Source organism: Borostomias antarcticus (assembly GCF_949987555.1).
Source record: "Borostomias antarcticus genome assembly, chromosome: 1".
NCBI lineage: Eukaryota > Metazoa > Chordata > Actinopteri > Stomiiformes > Stomiidae > Borostomias > Borostomias antarcticus.
In genome coordinates, this window is record NC_140234.1 from 817,083 (window position 1) to 835,999 (window position 18,917).

An 18,917-nucleotide genomic window follows, 5' to 3' on the forward strand; every position below is an offset into this window, starting at 1 on the left:
CCTGTGTGCCTGGTCTAAAACATTAATGGAGGTGAATGGCTGGCCATGTTTGGGCAGCTCGTGGACCGTGATTCAAATCCACTCCAAAACTGAATGGGTTCTAAGTTGGCCTATGCTACACCCTTCCACAGAGTCTACACCCTTCCACAGAGTCTACACCCTTCCACAGAGTCTACACCCTTCCACAGAGTCTACACCCTTCCTATGCTACACCCTTCCTATGCTACACCCTTCCTATGCTACACCCTTCCTATGCTACACCCTTCCTATGCTACACCCTTCCTATGCTACACCCTTCCACAGAGTCTCATGAAAATGGGTCCGGTAGTTTTTGCCTAATCCTAACAGACAAACACACACATGCCACCAAAAACATGACCTCTCGCCCTGCGCTGGGGCAGAGGTCAAAATGACTGGAGGTGAATGGGTGGCTGTATTGGGTGGTTGTATTGGGTGGCTGTATTGGGTGCCCCCCCCCCCCCCTCGGATCACAGCTGGCGGGGGTAAATACGGTCCTCTCCAGGCTCTCCCCCCACACACCCCAGTCCAAACCCCATGTCTCTAGCACCCTCACACAGGGAGCTGGCTTTGTTCTAAATTTTGTTTTCATTTGTGGATCCAACCTGTGATTCGGATCTGATCCAAAATGTACTGGGTTCTACGGTGGCCCATGATGCACCCCTTCACCAAGTTCCATGAAAATTGGTCAGGTAGTTTTTGCGTCATCCTAACAGACAAACGCACACAAGCACGCACACACGCACCCGGCCGAAAACATTACTCTCCCTGCGCTGTCGCTGGGCTGGAGGTAATTAGGCTACAGTTGATAATTGCCCACTGAAGGACATATGCAAGTTGGGTCATAAAACATGGGATCTCTGTCTCTATTAATTTTGGAGTAGGCTATAATCAAATCTGTTTTAAGTGTTAAGTGTGCGGGAATCTGAGATCTGTGGCGAGATCACGCAACCTCAGTGATCGGTTACCTCAGTCAGTGGTCATGAGTCAGATTACCTCAGTCTTACCTCAGTCAGTGGTCATGAGTCAGATTACCTCAGTCTTACCTCAGCCAGTGATCATGAGTCTGGTTTGGGGAGGGAGGGGCGATTACGTCAGTCATGAAGTAGCCCTACAGTATTCTAATGATTGAGAATTAGACATCTCTTCCATTTTCTAATATAATAATAACCTCCAGTTCACCAAATCTACGCCAATTCAACCATGCTGTTGAATGGTTAGTTTGTGTAGTTAACTGTTTTGTTAACTGGGGTGTCTGTGTGGTCTGGTGGGTCTGGACTAGTGCGCATGTCTGGACGGATTGCGACACGCGGGAACATGGCCACGCCCCCAGCGGAGGGTTCATAAACACGTGGTCTGGAGAGCATTGAGCAACTTCTCCGGGTTGTGACCCAAATCAACATTAACAAGCTTCACCCTAATTCCGTCTCACAGCTGTTCCAACCGAACCCGGGACTTTGCGCAACAGCCCCGCAGAGTCGCATCAAGCAGAGAGACAACGACCCGGCACAACAAACCCGTCTTTACGCGCACCGTTTTCTCTGAATATAGTTCCTTCTGCGTCCTAACCATGTCCGTGAACGTCCAGTCCAGCACCAGCTGCCCCATCCCCAGCCGCTTCGGCCACTCTGAGGAGGACTGGTCCCAGCTGCCCGGCTCCTACAGCCAGACGCCCGGGGGGACCGTCTTCTCCACCACGCCCGGAGGTGAGCTGGGCTACTAGAGACCTGCTGGGATTAGTTCATTTACTTTGTTCCAAATGTTGTGCTTTACTTAACATAATATTAGTAGTCTAGATTAGATGTGCGTGCGAGTCATGTCTTCCGTGCGTGCATGGTGCAGTATTTGGAGATTGTTGTTGTAATTGTTGTGCAATTACGCACGTATGGAGTGTAGATATAACTCATCTGTGGGTTCCATCCGGCGCGTGGGTGCGTGGGTGTGTGTGTGTGTGTATTAGGGGGAGAGCATGTTGCGTGGGTGTGTGTGTGTATTAGGGGGAGAGCATGTTAACATGTTAGTAGTGGGTGTGTGTGTGTGTATTAGGGGGAGAGCATGTTGCGTGGGTGTGTGTGTGTATTAGGGGGAGAGCATGTTAACATGTTAGTAGTGGGTGTGTGTGTGTGTATTAGGGGGAGAGCATGTTAACATGTTAGTAGTGGGTGTGTGTGTGTATTAGGGGGAGAGCATGTTAACATGTTAGTTGTGTGTGTGTATTAGGGGGAGAGCATGTTAACATGTTAGTAGTGGGTGTGTGTGTGTATTAGGGGGAGAGCATGTTGCGTGGGTGTGTGTGTGTATTAGGGGGAGAGCATGTTAAATAAATAAAAACCTAACAGGACTAGACCTACACCACCACAGACCCCTATTAACATGTTAGTAGTGGATCAATCAGCGTCCTCTTGAGGGGTGTGGGAGGAGAGAGGGCGAGTGGACAGGCATGTTAAGTGAGTGAGGGGGGATATGTTTTGGGTGGTGTCACATAGCTGGATGAGACATGTGACATGCTCACATGCAGCTATGAGGAGATGGGGAGGGGAGGAGAGGGGGACAGGAGGGCAAGTTGAGGGGGGGGGTTGAGGAGGAGAGGAGATGGGGACAGGAGGGTGAGGTGAGGAGAGGCGGAGAGGAGGGTGAGATGAGGTGAGGGGTGCGAGAGGACAGGTGAGGACAGGAGAGATATGGTGGGCTGAGATCCAGAGAGCTGAGGACAACTCCTGCTCTCTTCCAGCTTGAACTTGGCAAAGAATGCAGCTGAGCTTCAGACTCAGAGCCAGCACCTCTACACACACACACACACTCACACACACACTCACACACACACACCAAGTTACATAAGATGTTTCTGCTGCTTCTTAGATCAGATGGTAAAGAAAGTGCATAGGGAAAGCCCAGAGCTCCCAACTCTCTGCTCTGTACATTTGAACCTGCTAGTCTGTGTACACACACACACACACACACACAGCTTGAGCAAATATTGTGCAAAGTCCCTTGTGACTTCGGTAAGATCACCTTGCCAACCCTTGTTCTTTCACCGAGGCGTCACCTGATCTGCTCCCAGCTCTCTGCGCTTGTCACAGGAAGTCCCTCCTCCTCTGTCACAGGAACCAGGATCATTTACGACAGGAAATTCCTGCTGGAGTGTAGAAACTCGCCCATCACCCGAACACCCCCCAGCTGTCTGCCCGTCATCCCCGGGGTCACCATGACCCCCCTGGCCAAGCTGCAGGAGCAGGACGAGACCAGCAGGCACCTGGCAGGTGAGACCTGACTCTCCTCTCTCTCTCCATCCATCCATCCATCCATCTTACCTACTAACCCAAACACCTCAGTCCATCCCTACATGTCCCCACTGTCCCAGCATCTTCACACGGCTTGGAGGAAACCCAAGGAACTAGTTCTCTTGTTCAGTTCCTCAAAGGAAACCCCAGGAACTAGTTCTCTTGTTCAGTTCCTCAGAGGAAACCCCAGGAACTAGTTCTCCTGTTCAGTTCCTCAGAGGAAACCCCAGGAACTAGTTCTCTTGTTCAGTTCCTCAGAGGAAACCCCAGGAACTAGTTCTCCTGTTCAGTTCCTCAGAGGAAACCCCAGGAACTATTTCCCTTGTTCAGTTCCTCAGAGGAAACCCCAGGAACTATTTCCCTTGTTCAGTTCCTCAGAGGAAACCCCAGGAACTATTTCCCTTGTTCAGTTCCTCAGAGGAAACCCCAGGAACTATTTCCCTTGTTCAGTTCCTCAGAGGAAACCCCAGGAACTAGTTCTCCTGTTCAGTTCCTCAGAGGAAACCCCAGGAACTATTTCTCCTGTTCAGTTCCTCAGAGGAAACCCCAGGAACTAGTTCCCTTGTTCAGTTCCTCAAAGCCCAACCAGCCATGCAGGGACACTGCTGAAGCCGCTGATCTCATCATAGCTTTGACATTTTGAGTAGGAAACAACTTTGATGTGGGTTTTGTGAGGGGAACCAGGAACCGGTAGGTTCACTGATCTGGAGCTGCAGTGGGTGCAGCACTTCCTGTTTAGAGCCATGCTCAACTGGCCAACGGTCTCCTCACTTCCTGTTCAGAGCCATGCTCAACTGGGCATGCTGGAAGAAGCCTGTAGTCTAACCTCCTCCTCTGGTCTCCTCTCTTCCTGTAGTCTAACCTCCTCCTCCTGTCTCCTCGCTTCCTGTAGTCTAACCTCCTCCTCTGGTCTCCTCGCTTCCTGTAGTCTAACCTCCTCCTCCTGTCTCCTCGCTTCCTGTAGTCTAACCTCCTCCTGTCTCCTCGCTTCCTGTAGTCTAACCTCCTCCTCTGGTCTCCTCTCTTCCTGTAGTCTAACCTCCTCCTCCTGTCTCCTCGCTTCCTGTAGTCTAACCTCCTCCTCTGGTCTCCTCGCTTCCTGTAGTCTAACCTCCTCCTCTGGTCTCCTCACTTCCTGTAGTCTAACCTCCTCCTCCGGTCTCCTCGCTTCCTGTAGTCTAACCTCCTCCTCCCTCCTCGCTTCCTGTAGTCTAACCTCCTCCTCTGGTCTCCTCGCTTCCTGTAGTCTAACCTCCTCCTCCTGTCTCCTCACTTCCTGTAGTCTAACCTCCTCCTCTGGTCTCCTCACTTCCTGTAGTCTAACCTCCTCCTCCAGTCTCCTCGCTTCCTGTAGTCTAACCTCCTCCTCCAGTCTCCTCGCTTCCTGTAGTCTAACCTCCTCCTCCCTCCTCGCTTCCTGTAGTCTAACCTCCTCCTCCCTCCTCACTTCCTGTAGTCTAACCTCCTCCTCCCTCCTCGCTTCCTGTAGTCTAACCTCCTCGTCTCCTCGCTTCCTGTAGTCTAACCTCCTCCTGTCTCCTCGCTTCCTGTAGTCTAACCTCCTCCTCCGGTCTCCTCGCTTCCTGTAGTCTAACCTCCTCCTCCTGTCTCCTCGCTTCCTGTAGTCTAACCTCCTCCTCCAACGGTCTCCTCACTTCCTGTAGTCTAACCTCCTCCTCCCTCCTCTCTTCCTGTAGTCTAACCTCCTCGCTTCCTGTAGTCTAACCTCCTCCTCCGGTCTCCTCGCTTCCTGTAGTCTAACCTCCTCGCTTCCTGTAGTCTAACCTCCTCCAGTCTCCTCGCTTCCTGTAGTCTAACCTCCTCGCTTCCTGTAGTCTAACCTCCTCGCTTCCTGTAGTCTAACCTCCTCGCTTCCTGTAGTCTAACCTCCTCGCTTCCTGTAGTCTAACCTCCTCGCTTCCTGTAGTCTAACCTCCTCGCTTCCTGTAGTCTAACCTCCTCCAGTCTCCTCGCTTCCTGTAGTCTAACCTCCTCGCTTCCTGTAGTCTAACCTCCTCGCTTCCTGTAGTCTAACCTCCTCGCTTCCTGTAGTCTAACCTCCTCGCTTCCTGTAGTCTAACCTCCTCCTCCGGTCTCCTTGCTTCCTGTAGTCTAACCTCCTCCTCCTGTCTCCTCGCTTCCTGTAGTCTAACCTCCTCCTCTGGTCTCCTCTCTTCCTGTAGTCTAACCTCCTCCTCCTGTCTCCTCGCTTCCTGTAGTCTAACCTCCTCCGGTCTCCTTGCTTCCTGTAGTCTAACCTCCTCCTCCTGTCTCCTCGCTTCCTGTAGTCTAACCTCCTCGCTTCCTGTAGTCTAACCTCCTCGCTTCCTGTAGTCTAACCTCCTCGCTTCCTGTAGTCTAACCTCCTCGCTTCCTGTAGTCTAACCTCCTCGCTTCCTGTAGTCTAACCTCCTCGCTTCCTGTAGTCTAACCTCCTCCTCTGGTCTCCTTGCTTCCTGTAGTCTAACCTCCTCGCTTCCTGTAGTCTAACCTCCTCAGGTCTCCTCGCTTCCTGTAGTCTAACCTCCTCGCTTCCTGTAGTCTAACCTCCTCACTTCCTGTAGTCTAACCTCCTCGCTTCCTGTAGTCTAACCTCCTCCTCTGGTCTCCTAGCTTCCTGTAGTCTAACCTCCTCTCTTCCTGTAGTCTAACCTCCTCGCTTCCTGTAGTCTAACCTCCTCTCTTCCTGTAGTCTAACCTCCTCTCTTCCTGTAGTCTAACCTCCTCACTTCCTGTAGTCTAACCTCCTCGCTTCCTGTAGTCTAACCTCCTCTCTTCCTGTAGTCTAACCTCCTCTCTTCCTGTAGTCTAACCTCCTCTCTTCCTGTAGTCTAACCTCCTCACTTCCTGTAGTCTAACCTCCTCGCGTCCTGTAGTCTAACCTCCTCCTCCAGTCTCCTCGCTTCCTGTAGTCTAACCTCCTCCTCCAGTCTCCTCGCTTCCTGTAGTCTAACCTCCTCACTTCCTGTAGTCTAACCTCCTCCTCCAGTCTCCTCGCTTCCTGTAGTCTAACCTCCTTGCTTCCTGTAGTCTAACCTCCTCACTTCCTGTAGTCTAACCTCCTCGCGTCCTGTAGTCTAACCTCCTCACTTCCTGTAGTCTAACCTCCTCGCGTCCTGTAGTCTAACCTCCTCGCGTCCTGTAGTCTAACCTTTCTCTCTGCTGTCTCCCTCCAGGTGACGATGACCAGTTTGTCATAGACTTCTGAGCTGACCCAGACCTTCTCCTGGCGGAGGCATCTTCACGGCTGACCGCGGCGGTCGGTGGTCTTTCTCACTGATGGACCTGCAGAACACTCCTGCAAATTCCCACGGAAGATTCTAGAACACACCGTGAGAACACTGAAAGAGCTGTGGCTCTGTTGGAGGTGGAATTGTGGGTAAAATCTTGGTGGTTATGGCTACAGAGGTAGTAGTCTGTTTCCTGGTTGAGCCTGAGAGAGAGAGAGAGGCAGAGAGAGGCAGAGGTGGATACAGACTGTTCTGCTGCCTGTATCTTGATTTTCTTACAAGTCTTTTTTGTACATTTGGTATGTTCTGTTTTCACAAGGTAATTAATGTGGTAATTAATGTAAGTTTGATTTCGAGGGCGGGTTCTCTCCTGGAGACTTGAGTGTGAGGCCAGTGCGTGTAGCTCAGCGGAGAGGAATCAAATAAAAATAAAGACATTTGTTATAAAAGCTCACTGGAGTTGTGTTTTTGTCAACTTTGTCTGTCTAAAGGATTATGCAGAAGGTTGGATGTGGTTGTGTGTTCTTCAATGAAATCAATGTTAGTATAATGAATGCTGCTGCCATAGTCCAACAGGTACCTTAATACCTGATGCGTGTGTGTGGTGTGTCTGTGTGTGTGGCAATGTTCGAGTGAGGGTAAGTGTCACATGGGCCCTCGGCTCTAATCTAGGTCTGTATGTTCCTTGGATGACTCATTTTAACAGTCGCTGCAAAATGACCCCATACATACATACATGGCAGGAGAATCTTCTCTGGAGCTGGACAACAACTAGGGTTGCAAAGGGGTGGAACATTTCTGGTACATTTCCAGAAACGTTCCTGAAATTTACCATGTGAAGATAACCCTGTTTTGTGCATTCATCTATCACATGTGCAGCTAATTCCAGCATCCTGCACACTAAGAGGGCTGCAGAATCAATTAAAGACAAATAGATTAAGCAAAACAAAATTTTAAATTAGAAATGTTTGCCTGCATGTCTGCTACAAAGCAAAATGTTTATATTTATGTATGTTTATGACAAGGTAAATACAGTTGGTATAAATAACCCCCAAATTCCCAGTTAATTCCCATTAATTAACTAACAACAACAACATTCTTCAGGCTGGCTGACCAGACTCATTATAATACCTCCATGACTAGAACTGAACAGCCTCGGGATTGGTCACTCACTTCTCCCTCTGACCTATCCTGGAGGTTGACACTGGCCTGTTCATCACAGAGGAAGGGGGAGAGAGGGGAGAGAGGAGGGAGCGTGAGAGAAAGAGACAAGAGGAGCAGTGTGGGACTGCTGCCATTCTGAGAAGAGCCTTCCAGCTCAGCCTGCCTCACAAGATGAGTCCTAACTGAAACCGTTAAATGTCCTGTTCTGTTACGTCATGTGTCTATATTCCCAACTGAAGACAGTTAAAGAACAACGCCTGTGAACGCGAGCGACAGGAGGGAAATAGGAACAGGGCGAGGGTCAAAAGGGCAGTTAAAACGTTGTGCTGCGTCCAGTTAGGACATAACAATAGAAAACAAAGCAATGGAACGCATTTTGTTGCTTACTGTACCTGCATGTGTCCGCCACCCTTGGTCCAGGCTGTAAACTGTGGGAGACAAGCCTGTCCTGTCCAGGCTGTAAACTGAGAGACAAGCCTGTCCTGTCCAGGCTGTAAACTGTGGGAGACAAGCCTGTCCTGTCCAGGAGACAAGCCTGTCCTGTCCAGGCTGTAAACTGTGGGAGACAAGCCTGTCCTGTCCAAGCTGTAAACTGAGAGACAAGCCTGTCCTGTCCAGGCTGTAAACTGTGGGAGACAAGCCTGTCCTGTCCAGGAGACAAGCCTGTCCTGTCCAGGCTGTAAACTGAGAGACAAGCCTGTCCTGTCCAAGCTGTAAACTGAGGGAGACAAGCCTGTCCTGTCCAAGCTGTAAACTGAGAGACAAGCCTGTCCTGTCCTGTCCAGGAGACAAGCCTGTCCTGTCCAAGCTGTAAACTGTGGGAGACAAGCCTGTCCTGTCCTGTCCAGGAGACAAGCCTGTCCTGTCCAAGCTGTAAACTGAGAGACAAGCCTGTCCTGTCCTGTCCAGGAGACAAGCCTGTCCTGTCCAAGCTGTAAACTGTGGGAGACAAGCCTGTCCTGTCCTGTCCAGGAGACAAGCCTGTCCTGTCCAAGCTGTAAACTGAGGGAGACAAGCCTGTCCTGTCCAGGCTGTAAACTGGGAGACAAGCCTGTCCTGTCCAGGCTGTAAACTGAGAGACAAGCCTGTCCTGTCCAGGCTGTAAACTGAGAGACAAGCCTGTCCTGTCCAGGCTGTAAACTGGGAGACAAGCCTGTCCTGTCCAGGCTGTAAACTGGGAGACAAGCCTGTCCTGTCCAGGCTGTAAACTGGGAGACAAGCCAAAGTTTTCAGGCCCAGAAGCCACAAAAAACCTGCAATAACGGCACCAACTCATAAGCCTGCCACTTAACCCAGCTGACATTTATCTGAGACCTGTAGTACAATCTTTAAACTTAATAGTGGTAATATTATAACAATACTTGTATAGGTTGGTGCTGTAGTAGCTTGGTACTGTCTGTCTATGAATCACTGGAGATTGTAACATGTTGTTTTACTCTGGTCAACTTTCTTAAATATACTTTATACTTTCTTAAATATGGCACTTTAATATGCTTAAATATCAGCACTCTGCCTCTACTGTGACAGCCTGGATCACCATAGCTGGAGATGGCGCGCCCCCTAGTGGAGAGGTTGGGTATAGCTCAGGACATGGGATCCACAACCTCCCCTTTAAGAGTGTACAACCTCCCCTTTAAGAGTGTACAACCTCCCCTTTAAGAGTTTCTGTCCCTTTAAGAGTTTCTGTTTCACCCTTCAAATCCAACCCAAACATTTCTCTCTCATGACTTCTGGTTTTTTGGGGGGAGGATGCCTGGATTTGAATACGGCGACTATGAGGTAATGTTAGACTTGCTATTTTGGGGATATGTATGAGAGTAAACTGAATATTTAATCTGAAAGAAGACTAACCTGAGCTTACAGTTAAAGTGATCAAGCTTGCTATGCTGACCTGTCATGGGTCCTTATTCACTGGGGCAGTTAGGCATTAGCATGTTGATGTTCCCTTACTGCCCCTGGGAGACCATTACCCACTAACTTGGAAGAGAGCATCATTCTTCTGTTAGTTTTAATTGTAAATCTCTTGGAAATGGCTTTCCCACCTGGCTAGCTAGCAATCATGTGTTCTTGCGCGACAGTTACGCTCGCTTGACGGCAGCATCTGAGCGTCGCAGGGAACAGCTGATGTTGTTAAAGGAACAGAGACAGGAAACAGCTGATGTTGTTGAGAGAGGAACAGAGAAGGAACAGAGACAGAAGTAATCGGTAGTTGTCCAACCTCCAGAATGAGCACAATGACTGTGAAACCTGTACTGGCGAAGAAATGAACAGTAGGGATCAGAAACTCAGAATAGATTTCACCCCAGGACACGTGGAGCTGATCCAGGTAATTTCAGGGGAAACACATATATATTATCTATCGATATAGAGCATTATAGGGCTATATATGTCGATATAGAGCATTTATTATACAAGGACGGAAGCGTCAGCTACAATGTGTCATGACTAGTGATCCACCTGCTACAACGTGTCTGGACTAGTGATCCACCTGCTACAACGTGTCTGGACTAGTGATCCACCTGCTACAACGTGTCTGGACTAGTGATCCACCTGCTACAACGTAGCTTAATGGTGCGTTCGTTTCTAACTGGGAGGTGCAAATTGCGACTTGCTACTAGGAATGATTAAATAAAACACCTCATGAACTCACACTTCCTCGTCGTGAATTCGGACATGTTTCTCAGCCCCCAGTTGCTCGAATGCACTAGATATAACTAGGTAACTGTGATATAATGGTATATAGATATAACTAGGTAACTGTGATATAATGGTATATAGATATAACTAGGTAACTGTGATATAATGGTATATAGATATAACTAGGTAACTGTGATATAATGGTATATAGATATAACTAGGTAACTGTGATATAATGGTATATAGATATAACTAGGTAACTGATATAATGGTATATAGATATAACTAGGTAACTGTGATATAATGGTATATAGATATAACTAGGTAACTGTGATATAATGGTATATAGATATAACTAGGTAACTGTGATATAATGGTATATAGATATAACTAGGTAACTGTGATATAATGGTATATAGATATAACTAGGTAACTGATATAATGGTATATAGATATAACTAGGTAACTGTGATATAATGGTATATAGATATAACTAGGTAACTGTGATATAATGGTATATAGATATAACTAGGTAACTGATATAATGGTATATAGATATAACTAGGTAACTGTGATATAATGGTATATAGATATAACTAGGTAACTGTGATATAATGGTATATAGATATAACTAGGTAACTGATATAATGGTATATAGATATAACTAGGTAACTGTGATATAATGGTATATAGATATAACTAGGTAACTGTGATATAATGGTATATAGATATAACTAGGTAACTGTGATATAATGGTATATAGATATAACTAGGTAACTGTGATATAATGGTATATAGATATAACTAGGTAACTGTGATATAATGGTATATAGATATAACTAGGTAACTGTGATATAATGGTATATAGATATAGCTAGGTAACTGTGATATAATGGTATATAGATATAACTAGGTAACTGTGATATAATGGTATATAGATATAACTAGGTAACTGTGATATAATGGTATATAGATATAACTAAGTAACTGTGATATAATGGTATATAGATATAACTAGGTAACTGTGATATAATGGTATATAGATATAACTAGGTAACTGTGATATAATGGTATATAGATATAACTAGGTAACTGTGATATAATGGTATATAGATATAACTAGGTAACTGTGATATAATGGTATATAGATATAACTAGGTAACTGTGATATAATGGTATATAGATATAACTAGGTAACTGTGATATAATGGTATATAGATATAACTAGGTAACTGATATAATGGTATATAGATATAACTAGGTAACTGTGATATAATGGTATATAGATATAACTAGGTAACTGTGATATAATGGTATATAGATATAACTAGGTAACTGTGATATAATGGTATATAGATATAACTAGGTAACTGTGATATAATGGTATATAGATATAACTAGGTAACTGTGATATAATGGTATATAGATATAACTAGGTAACTGTGATATAATGGTATATAGATATAACTAGGTAACTGTGATATAATGGTATATAGATATAACTAGGTAACTGTGATATAATGGTATATAGATATAACTAGGTAACTGATATAATGGTATATAGATATAACTAGGTAACTGTGATATAATGGTATATAGATATAACTAGGTAACTGTGATATAATGGTATATAGATATAACTAGGTAACTGTGATATAATGGTATATAGATATAACTAGGTAACTGTGATATAATGGTATATAGATATAACTAGGTAACTGTGATATAATGGTATATAGATATAACTAGGTAACTGTGATATAATGGTATATAGAATCTATATACCATTATATCACAGTTACCTAGTTATATCTATATACCATTATATCACAGTTACCTAGTTATATCTATATACCATTATATCACAGTTACCTAGTTATATCTATATTATAGATATAACTAGGTAACTGTGATATAATGGTATATAGATATAACTAGGTAACTGATATAATGGTATATAGATATAACTAGGTAACTGTGATATAATGGTATATAGATATAACTAGGTAACTGTGATATAATGGTATATAGATATAACTAGGTAACTGTGATATAATGGTATATAGATATAACTAGGTAACTGTGATATAATGGTATATAGATATAACTAGGTAACTGTGATATAATGGTATATAGATATAACTAGGTAACTGATATAATGGTATATAGATATAACTAGGTAACTGTGATATAATGGTATATAGATATAACTAGGTAACTGTGATATAATGGTATATAGATATAACTAGGTAACTGATATAATGGTATATAGATATAACTAGGTAACTGTGATATAATGGTATATAGATATAACTAGGTAACTGTGATATAATGGTATATAGATATAACTAGGTAACTGTGATATAATGGTATATAGATATAACTAGGTGACTGTGATATAATGGTATATAGATATAACTAGGTGACTGTGATATAATGGTATATAGATATAACTAGGTGACTGTGATATAATGGTATATAGATATAACTAGGTAACTGTGATATAATGGTATATAGATTAGGGCTGGGAGTCCGAACTTCGGGATTCGAATATAATTCGAATATTGACAGAAATACTGGTATTCGAACGAATATTAGGCAGCCCTTAATATTCGAACCTGTTATAGGCATAATCTTTTGTAAATGTGTTGGCTAGCAAACGTTGCTTTTGATTCAGATTCAGAGGGTTTTTCACGCCTGGTGAAGTTGCAATCGCGAGCTCATTAGCAAGGCTATTGGACACCTGGGCTCCTGTAGGAGGTGACGTTAGTTAGCACGCGTTCCAGGCAACCCGTAACTCGTGTTTTTCCGACCTCCTACACGTGAAAATGCTCTGGAATGGCAGTCAAACCCGTAACTTCTGGTGCGTTCGTTTATAACTGGGAGGTGGCAAATTGCGACTTGCTACTAGGAATGATTAAATAAAACGCTGCATGAACTCGCACTTCCTCGTCGCAAATTCGGATATGTTTCTCAGCCCCCAGTTGCCGGCTGACGTCAATATCATATCATCATCATATCATTCGCTATATCTGAATGCACACAGGTCGGAGGTAGGTATTTTGCCACTTGCGACTTGCCACCTCCGACCACAAACGAACGCACCATTCCCACCCGTGAACTGTACCATGGATGTATTAATAGAATACATCATTGCTTATCGATATTGCCTATGATACAATGCCCACTAGTGGACAGAATGTGCACAACTTTATTTTAATACCTAGGTAGGTCTTTCTGTAAGAATTTAATGGTAAAAATATTATTAATAATAATTCGAATATATTCGAATATTATTATTAATAAATAAACGAACTTCGAATATGATTTTGGGGCAAAAGTCCCAGCCCTAATATAGATATAACTAGGTAACTGTGATATAATGGTATATAGATATAACTAGGTGACTGTGATATAATGGTATATAGATATAACTAGGTGACTGTGATATAATGGTATATAGATATAACTAGGTAACTGTGATATAATGGTATATAGATATAACTAGGTAACTGTGATATAATGGTATATAGATATAACTAGGTAACTGTGATATAATGGTATATAGATATAACTAGGTAACTGTGATATAATGGTATATAGATATAACTAGGTAACTGTGATATAATGGTATATAGATATAACTAGGTAACTGATATAATGGTATATAGATATAACTAGGTAACTGTGATATAATGGTATATAGCTCGAATCAGACCCGTTTCCAGAATGAAATGCCAGGGGGGGCATTCAATATGTTAGGGGGGGCACACACAAATTGTTTAGGTATCTAAATATCTCTATCTGTCTGTCTGTCTATCTGTCTGTCTGTCTGTCTGTCTGTCTGTCTGTCTCTCTGTCTACCTTACCATTACCATATCTTTGGAATGTCTCCTCACTGCTCAGAATTCATCAAAACTGTCAAAATAAGTTGATTGCTGTTATATGGAGAATATGCAAAAACATTTTTGCAAGCGTTTGCTGGCCCCCAAATGCCCGCCCTTGGAGACGGGACTGGCTCGAATGCACACAGGTCGGAGGTAGGTATTTTGCCACTTGCGACTTGCCACCTCCGACCACAAACGAATGCACCATAAGTATTGGAGTATAGTGCCTATCTGAAGACGTAGAGCCAGCCAGGTGCATTCAGGACGGTATAGTCTCCTCCTAACCGGGTCAGGCTCATGTAGACTACAGGGACCCATTTCAGGACGGTCTAGTCCCCTCCTAACCGGGTTAGGCTCATGTAGACTAGGGACCCATCTCAGGACGGTATAGTCCCCTCCTAACCGGGTTAGGCTCATGTAGACTACAGGGACCCATTTCAGGATGGGTCTAGTCCCCTCCTAACCGGGTCAGGCTCATGTAGACTACAGGGACCCATTTCAGGACGGTCTAGTCCCCTCCTAACCGGGTTAGGCTCATGTAGACTAGGGACCCATCTCAGGACGGTATAGTCCCCTCCTAACCGGGTTAGGCTCATGTAGACTACAGGGACCCATTTCAGGACGGGTCTAGTCCCCTCCTAACCGGGTCAGGCTCATGTAGACTAGGGACCCATCTCAGGACGGTATAGTCCCCTCCTAACCGGGTTAGGCTCATGTAGACTAGGGACCCATCTCAGGACGGTATAGTCCCCTCCTAACCGGGTTAGGCTCATGTAGACTAGGGACCCATCTCAGGACGGTCAAGTCCCCTCCTAACCGGGTCAGGCTCATGTAGACTAGGGACCCATCTCAGGACGGTATAGTCCCCTAACCGGGTTAGGCTCATGTAGACTACAGGGACCCATTTCAGGACGGTATAGTCCCCTCCTAACCGGGTTGGGCTCATGTAGACTACAGGGACCCATTTCAGGACGGTATAGTCTCCTAACCGGGTCAGGCTCATGTAGACTAGGGACCCATCTCAGGACGGTATAGTCCCCTCCTAACCGGGTCAGGCTCATGTAGACTAGGGACCCATTTCAGGACGGGTCTAGTCCCCTCCTAACCGGGTTAGGCTCATGTAGACTACAGGGACCCATTTCAGGACGGGTCTAGTCCCCTCCTAACCGGGTTAGGCTCATGTAGACTACAGGGACCCATCTCAGGACGGTATAGTCTCCTAACCGGGTCAGGCTCATGTAGACTAGGGACCCATTTCAGGACGGTATAGTCCCCTCCTAACCGGGTCAGGCTCATGTAGACTAGGGACCCATTTCAGGACGGGTCTAGTCCCCTCCTAACCGGGTCAGGCTCATGTAGACTACAGGGACCCATTTCAGGACGGTCTAGTCCCCTCCTAACCGGGTCAGGCTCATGTAGACTACAGCGACCCATTTCAGGACGGTCTAGTCCCCTCCTAACCGGGTTAGGCTCATGTAGACTACAGGGACCCATTTCAGGACGGTCTAGTCCCCTCCTAACCGGGTCAGGCTCATGTAGACTACAGGGACCCATCTCAGGACGGTCTAGTCCCCTCCTAACCGGGTTAGGCTCATGTAGACTAGGGACCCATCTCAGGACGGTATAGTCCCCTCCTAACCGGGTCAGGCTCATGTAGACTAGGGACCCATCTCAGGACGGTATAGTCCCCTAACCGGGTTAGGCTCATGTAGACTACAGGGACCCATTTCAGGACGGTATAGTCCCCTCCTAACCGGGTTGGGCTCATGTAGACTACAGGGACCCATTTCAGGACGGTATAGTCCCCTCCTAACCGGGTTAGGCTCATGTAGACTACAGGGACCCATTTCAGGACGGTATAGTCCCCTCCTAACCGGGTTGGGCTCATGTAGACTACAGGGACCCATTTCAGGACGGTCTAGTCCCCTCCTAACCGGGTCAGGCTCATGTAGACTAGGGACCCATTTCAGGACGGGTCTAGTCCCCTCCTAACCGGGTTAGGCTCATGTAGACTAGGGACCCATTTCAGGACGGGTCTAGTCCCCTCCTAACCGGGTTAGGCTCATGTAGACTAGGGACCCATTTCAGGACGGTATAGTCCCCTCCTAACCGGGTCAGGCTCATGTAGACTAGGGACCCATCTCAGGACGGTATAGTCCCCTCCTAACCGGGTCAGGCTCATCTAGACTACAGGGACCCATCTCAGGACGGGTCTAGTCCCCTCCTAACCGGGTCAGGCTCATGTAGACTACAGGGACCCATCTCAGGACGGTATAGTCCCCTCCTAACCGGGTCAGGCTCATGTAGACTACAGGGACCCATTTTGTCGTCGGCCGTCATCACGAAAACCCGTTAAACGGTGATGTCTGATGTCTGATCGAAGAACTTGTTCAATATTGTATAATTTATGATACGAATTTTAAAGTAACACATTGCAGACATATCTATATGAGACAGCTACACTGTGAACTCATATCTGGAAATAATAGCCTAACTTGTTCTGTACGCCGGCCGCTGGATGAGACAGATCTGCCAATGTCCATTATTGTGGGTTCTCTGGTTGGATAAGAACATGGATTCTCCCTGTATGAGTGACTTCTTTATGACATGTCGTGTTCTGACCCTCCTGTCTGATGGTGGAACCTGATGTTGTCTGCTTGGGTGGGGCCTGTTTGATTGATTGATTGATTGATTCATTATTGAATATGAAGTCCACATGACCAGGGTCCATCTCAGAGCCCAGGCAGCTCTGGAGAGAGAGGTCTGCCAGGGCCGATGAGCGGATACAGGGATGCTTCTAATGTTACTGGAATAACATTCCACTTTATTACTTACCTACTGTACTAGACCATCTGCTACCTCAGCCAGGGGATATGCGTGGTATGTTCTGCTACCTCAGCCAGGGGATATGCGTGGTATGTTCTGCTACTAGTCCACCTACCTCAGCCAGGGGATATGGGTGGTATGTTCTGCTCTCCGAACGCCTGTCAAGTCTCCCTGTCCCATCTAATCCGTTCACTCACTCCGTCTGTCTGTCTGTCTGGGTGGAAGGAAGAAGTGAATTCATTGATCATGTATTGATTCCAGAAGGGGAGTTGATTTTGCCACCAGCAGCATAGAATCCTTTGACACAACGCCGAGGCAGTGTGACGGGTTGGAGACAACAAAATGAATGTCCATTTCCAAAAGGACCAATAAAGTTTTATTGTTCTGTTATAATTGAACTGTCTGATCTTCAGTATAACCAGAACCACGAGGACAGAGCACATTAGTCCAGTTGTAGCTGCTCTGGACGGGCTTCTGGGAACATTTACAATTAGATTTCAAGCCCAGGCAGCTCTGGAGAGAGAGGTCTGCCAGGGCCGATGAGCGGATACAGGGATGCTTCTAATGTTACTGGAATAACATTCCACTTTATTACTTACCTACTGTACTAGACCATCTGCTACCTCAGCCAGGGGATATGCGTGGTATGTTCTGCTACCTCAGCCAGGGGATATGCGTGGTATGTTCTGCTACTAGTCCACCTACCTCAGCCAGGGGATATGGGTGGTATGTTCTGCTCTCCGAACGCCTGTCAAGTCTCCCTGTCCCATCTAATCCGTTCACTCACTCCGTCTGTCTGTCTGTCTGGGTGGAAGGAAGAAGTGAATTCATTGATCATGTATTGATTCCAGAAGGGGAGTTGATTTTGCCACCAGCAGCATAGAATCCTTTGACACAACGCCGAGGCAGTGTGACGGGTTGGAGACAACAAAATGAATGTCCATTTCCAAAAGGACCAATAAAGTTTTATTGTTCTGTTATAATTGAACTGTCTGATCTTCAGTATAACCAGAACCACGAGGACAGAGCACATTAGTCCAGTTGTAGCTGCTCTGGACGGGCTTCTGGGAACATTTACAATTAGATTTTAAGCTCCTCCTCCTTAGCCCTTAAAGGTAGGGTAACCAATTTTTCTCGGTTGACCAATTCTTTGATGACGATATGAGCGAGAGGCGTGTTTCATGTTTTCATAATGTCTTTATTGTAAAGTACAGTACTTTGAGCTGCATTTTCTTGTATGAAAGGTGCTATAAAGTTGTATTACTATTAAATGCACAGCATTATCCTACATTCTTTGTACACAATGCACTATAGGCCTAAATAAGGTTTGATTGATGGAGTTCTAGATTGATTGGTTGATTGTTTTGTGTCCCAGGAGGATGTGTCCCTCCCCTCGCGGCGTGTCCTGGTGACGGGGGCCACGGGGCTGCTGGGCCGGGCCGTGTATAAGGAGTTCCTGAGCAACGCGTGGCAGGCGCTGGGGTGTGGCTACAGCCGGGAGCGGCCGCGCTTCCTCCGCTGCAACCTGACGGACGACGACGCCGTCAGAAGAGTCATACAGGACTTCCAGGTTAGAGGGGTCCTGATCCATGTTCTAGTACACTGTTCTGTCCTGTTCTCCAGCCTCATGTTCTAGTTCTGCCCTGTTCTCCAGCCTCATGTTCTAGTACACTGTTCTGCCCTGTTCTCCAGCCTCATGTTCTAGTTCTGCCCTGTTCTCCAGCCTCATGTTCTAGTACACTGTTCTGTCCTGTTCTCCAGCCTCATGTTCTAGTACACTGTTCTGTCCTGTTCTCCAGCCTCATGTTCTAGTACACTGTTCTGTCCTGTTCTCCAGCCTCATGTTCTAGTACACTGTTCTGCCCTGTTCTCCA

General features: G+C 46.0%; 2 protein-coding genes across 4 annotated transcripts in view; both read left to right on the plus strand.

Annotated features, from left to right (window-relative positions):
• Positions 1-1,398: 1,398 nt before the first annotated feature.
• On the plus strand, positions 1,399-6,983 carry LOC311310345 (eukaryotic translation initiation factor 4E-binding protein 3-like). Its single transcript, XM_084439800.1, has 3 exons — positions 1,399-1,724; positions 3,123-3,278; positions 6,476-6,983. The coding sequence occupies exons 1-3, from the start codon at positions 1,589-1,591 to the stop codon at positions 6,505-6,507; spliced, it is 324 nt and encodes a 107-aa protein (XP_084295926.1). The 5' UTR covers positions 1,399-1,588; the 3' UTR covers positions 6,508-6,983.
• Positions 6,984-9,386: 2,403 nt separating this feature from the next.
• mat2b (methionine adenosyltransferase 2 non-catalytic beta subunit methionine) overlaps positions 9,387-18,917 on the plus strand; it is a 15,882-nt gene continuing 6,351 nt past the window's right edge. For 2 of the 3 annotated variants that reach the window (XM_084437433.1, XM_084437435.1), the window contains exons 1-2: positions 9,881-10,019; positions 18,419-18,613. In XM_084437433.1, the coding sequence (XP_084293559.1) occupies positions 9,957-10,019; positions 18,419-18,613 (258 nt within the window). In that variant the 5' untranslated portion in view covers positions 9,881-9,956. Of the gene's footprint in view, positions 9,473-9,880; positions 10,020-18,418; positions 18,614-18,917 lie in introns of those variants that run through there. The other variant, XM_084437434.1, reaches the window with a different exon arrangement.

Excerpts from the sequence above, each read along its gene's own strand:
- LOC311310345 (XM_084439800.1), top strand. The coding sequence starts at position 1,589 with ATGTCCGTGAACGTCCAGTCCAGCACCAGCTGCCCCATCCCCAGCCGC. Across the intron at positions 1,725-3,122 it reads CTTCTCCACCACGCCCGGAG|GAACCAGGATCATTTACGAC; the intron begins GTGAGCTGGGCT and ends CCTCTGTCACAG. Across the intron at positions 3,279-6,475 it reads GACCAGCAGGCACCTGGCAG|GTGACGATGACCAGTTTGTC; the intron begins GTGAGACCTGAC and ends GTCTCCCTCCAG.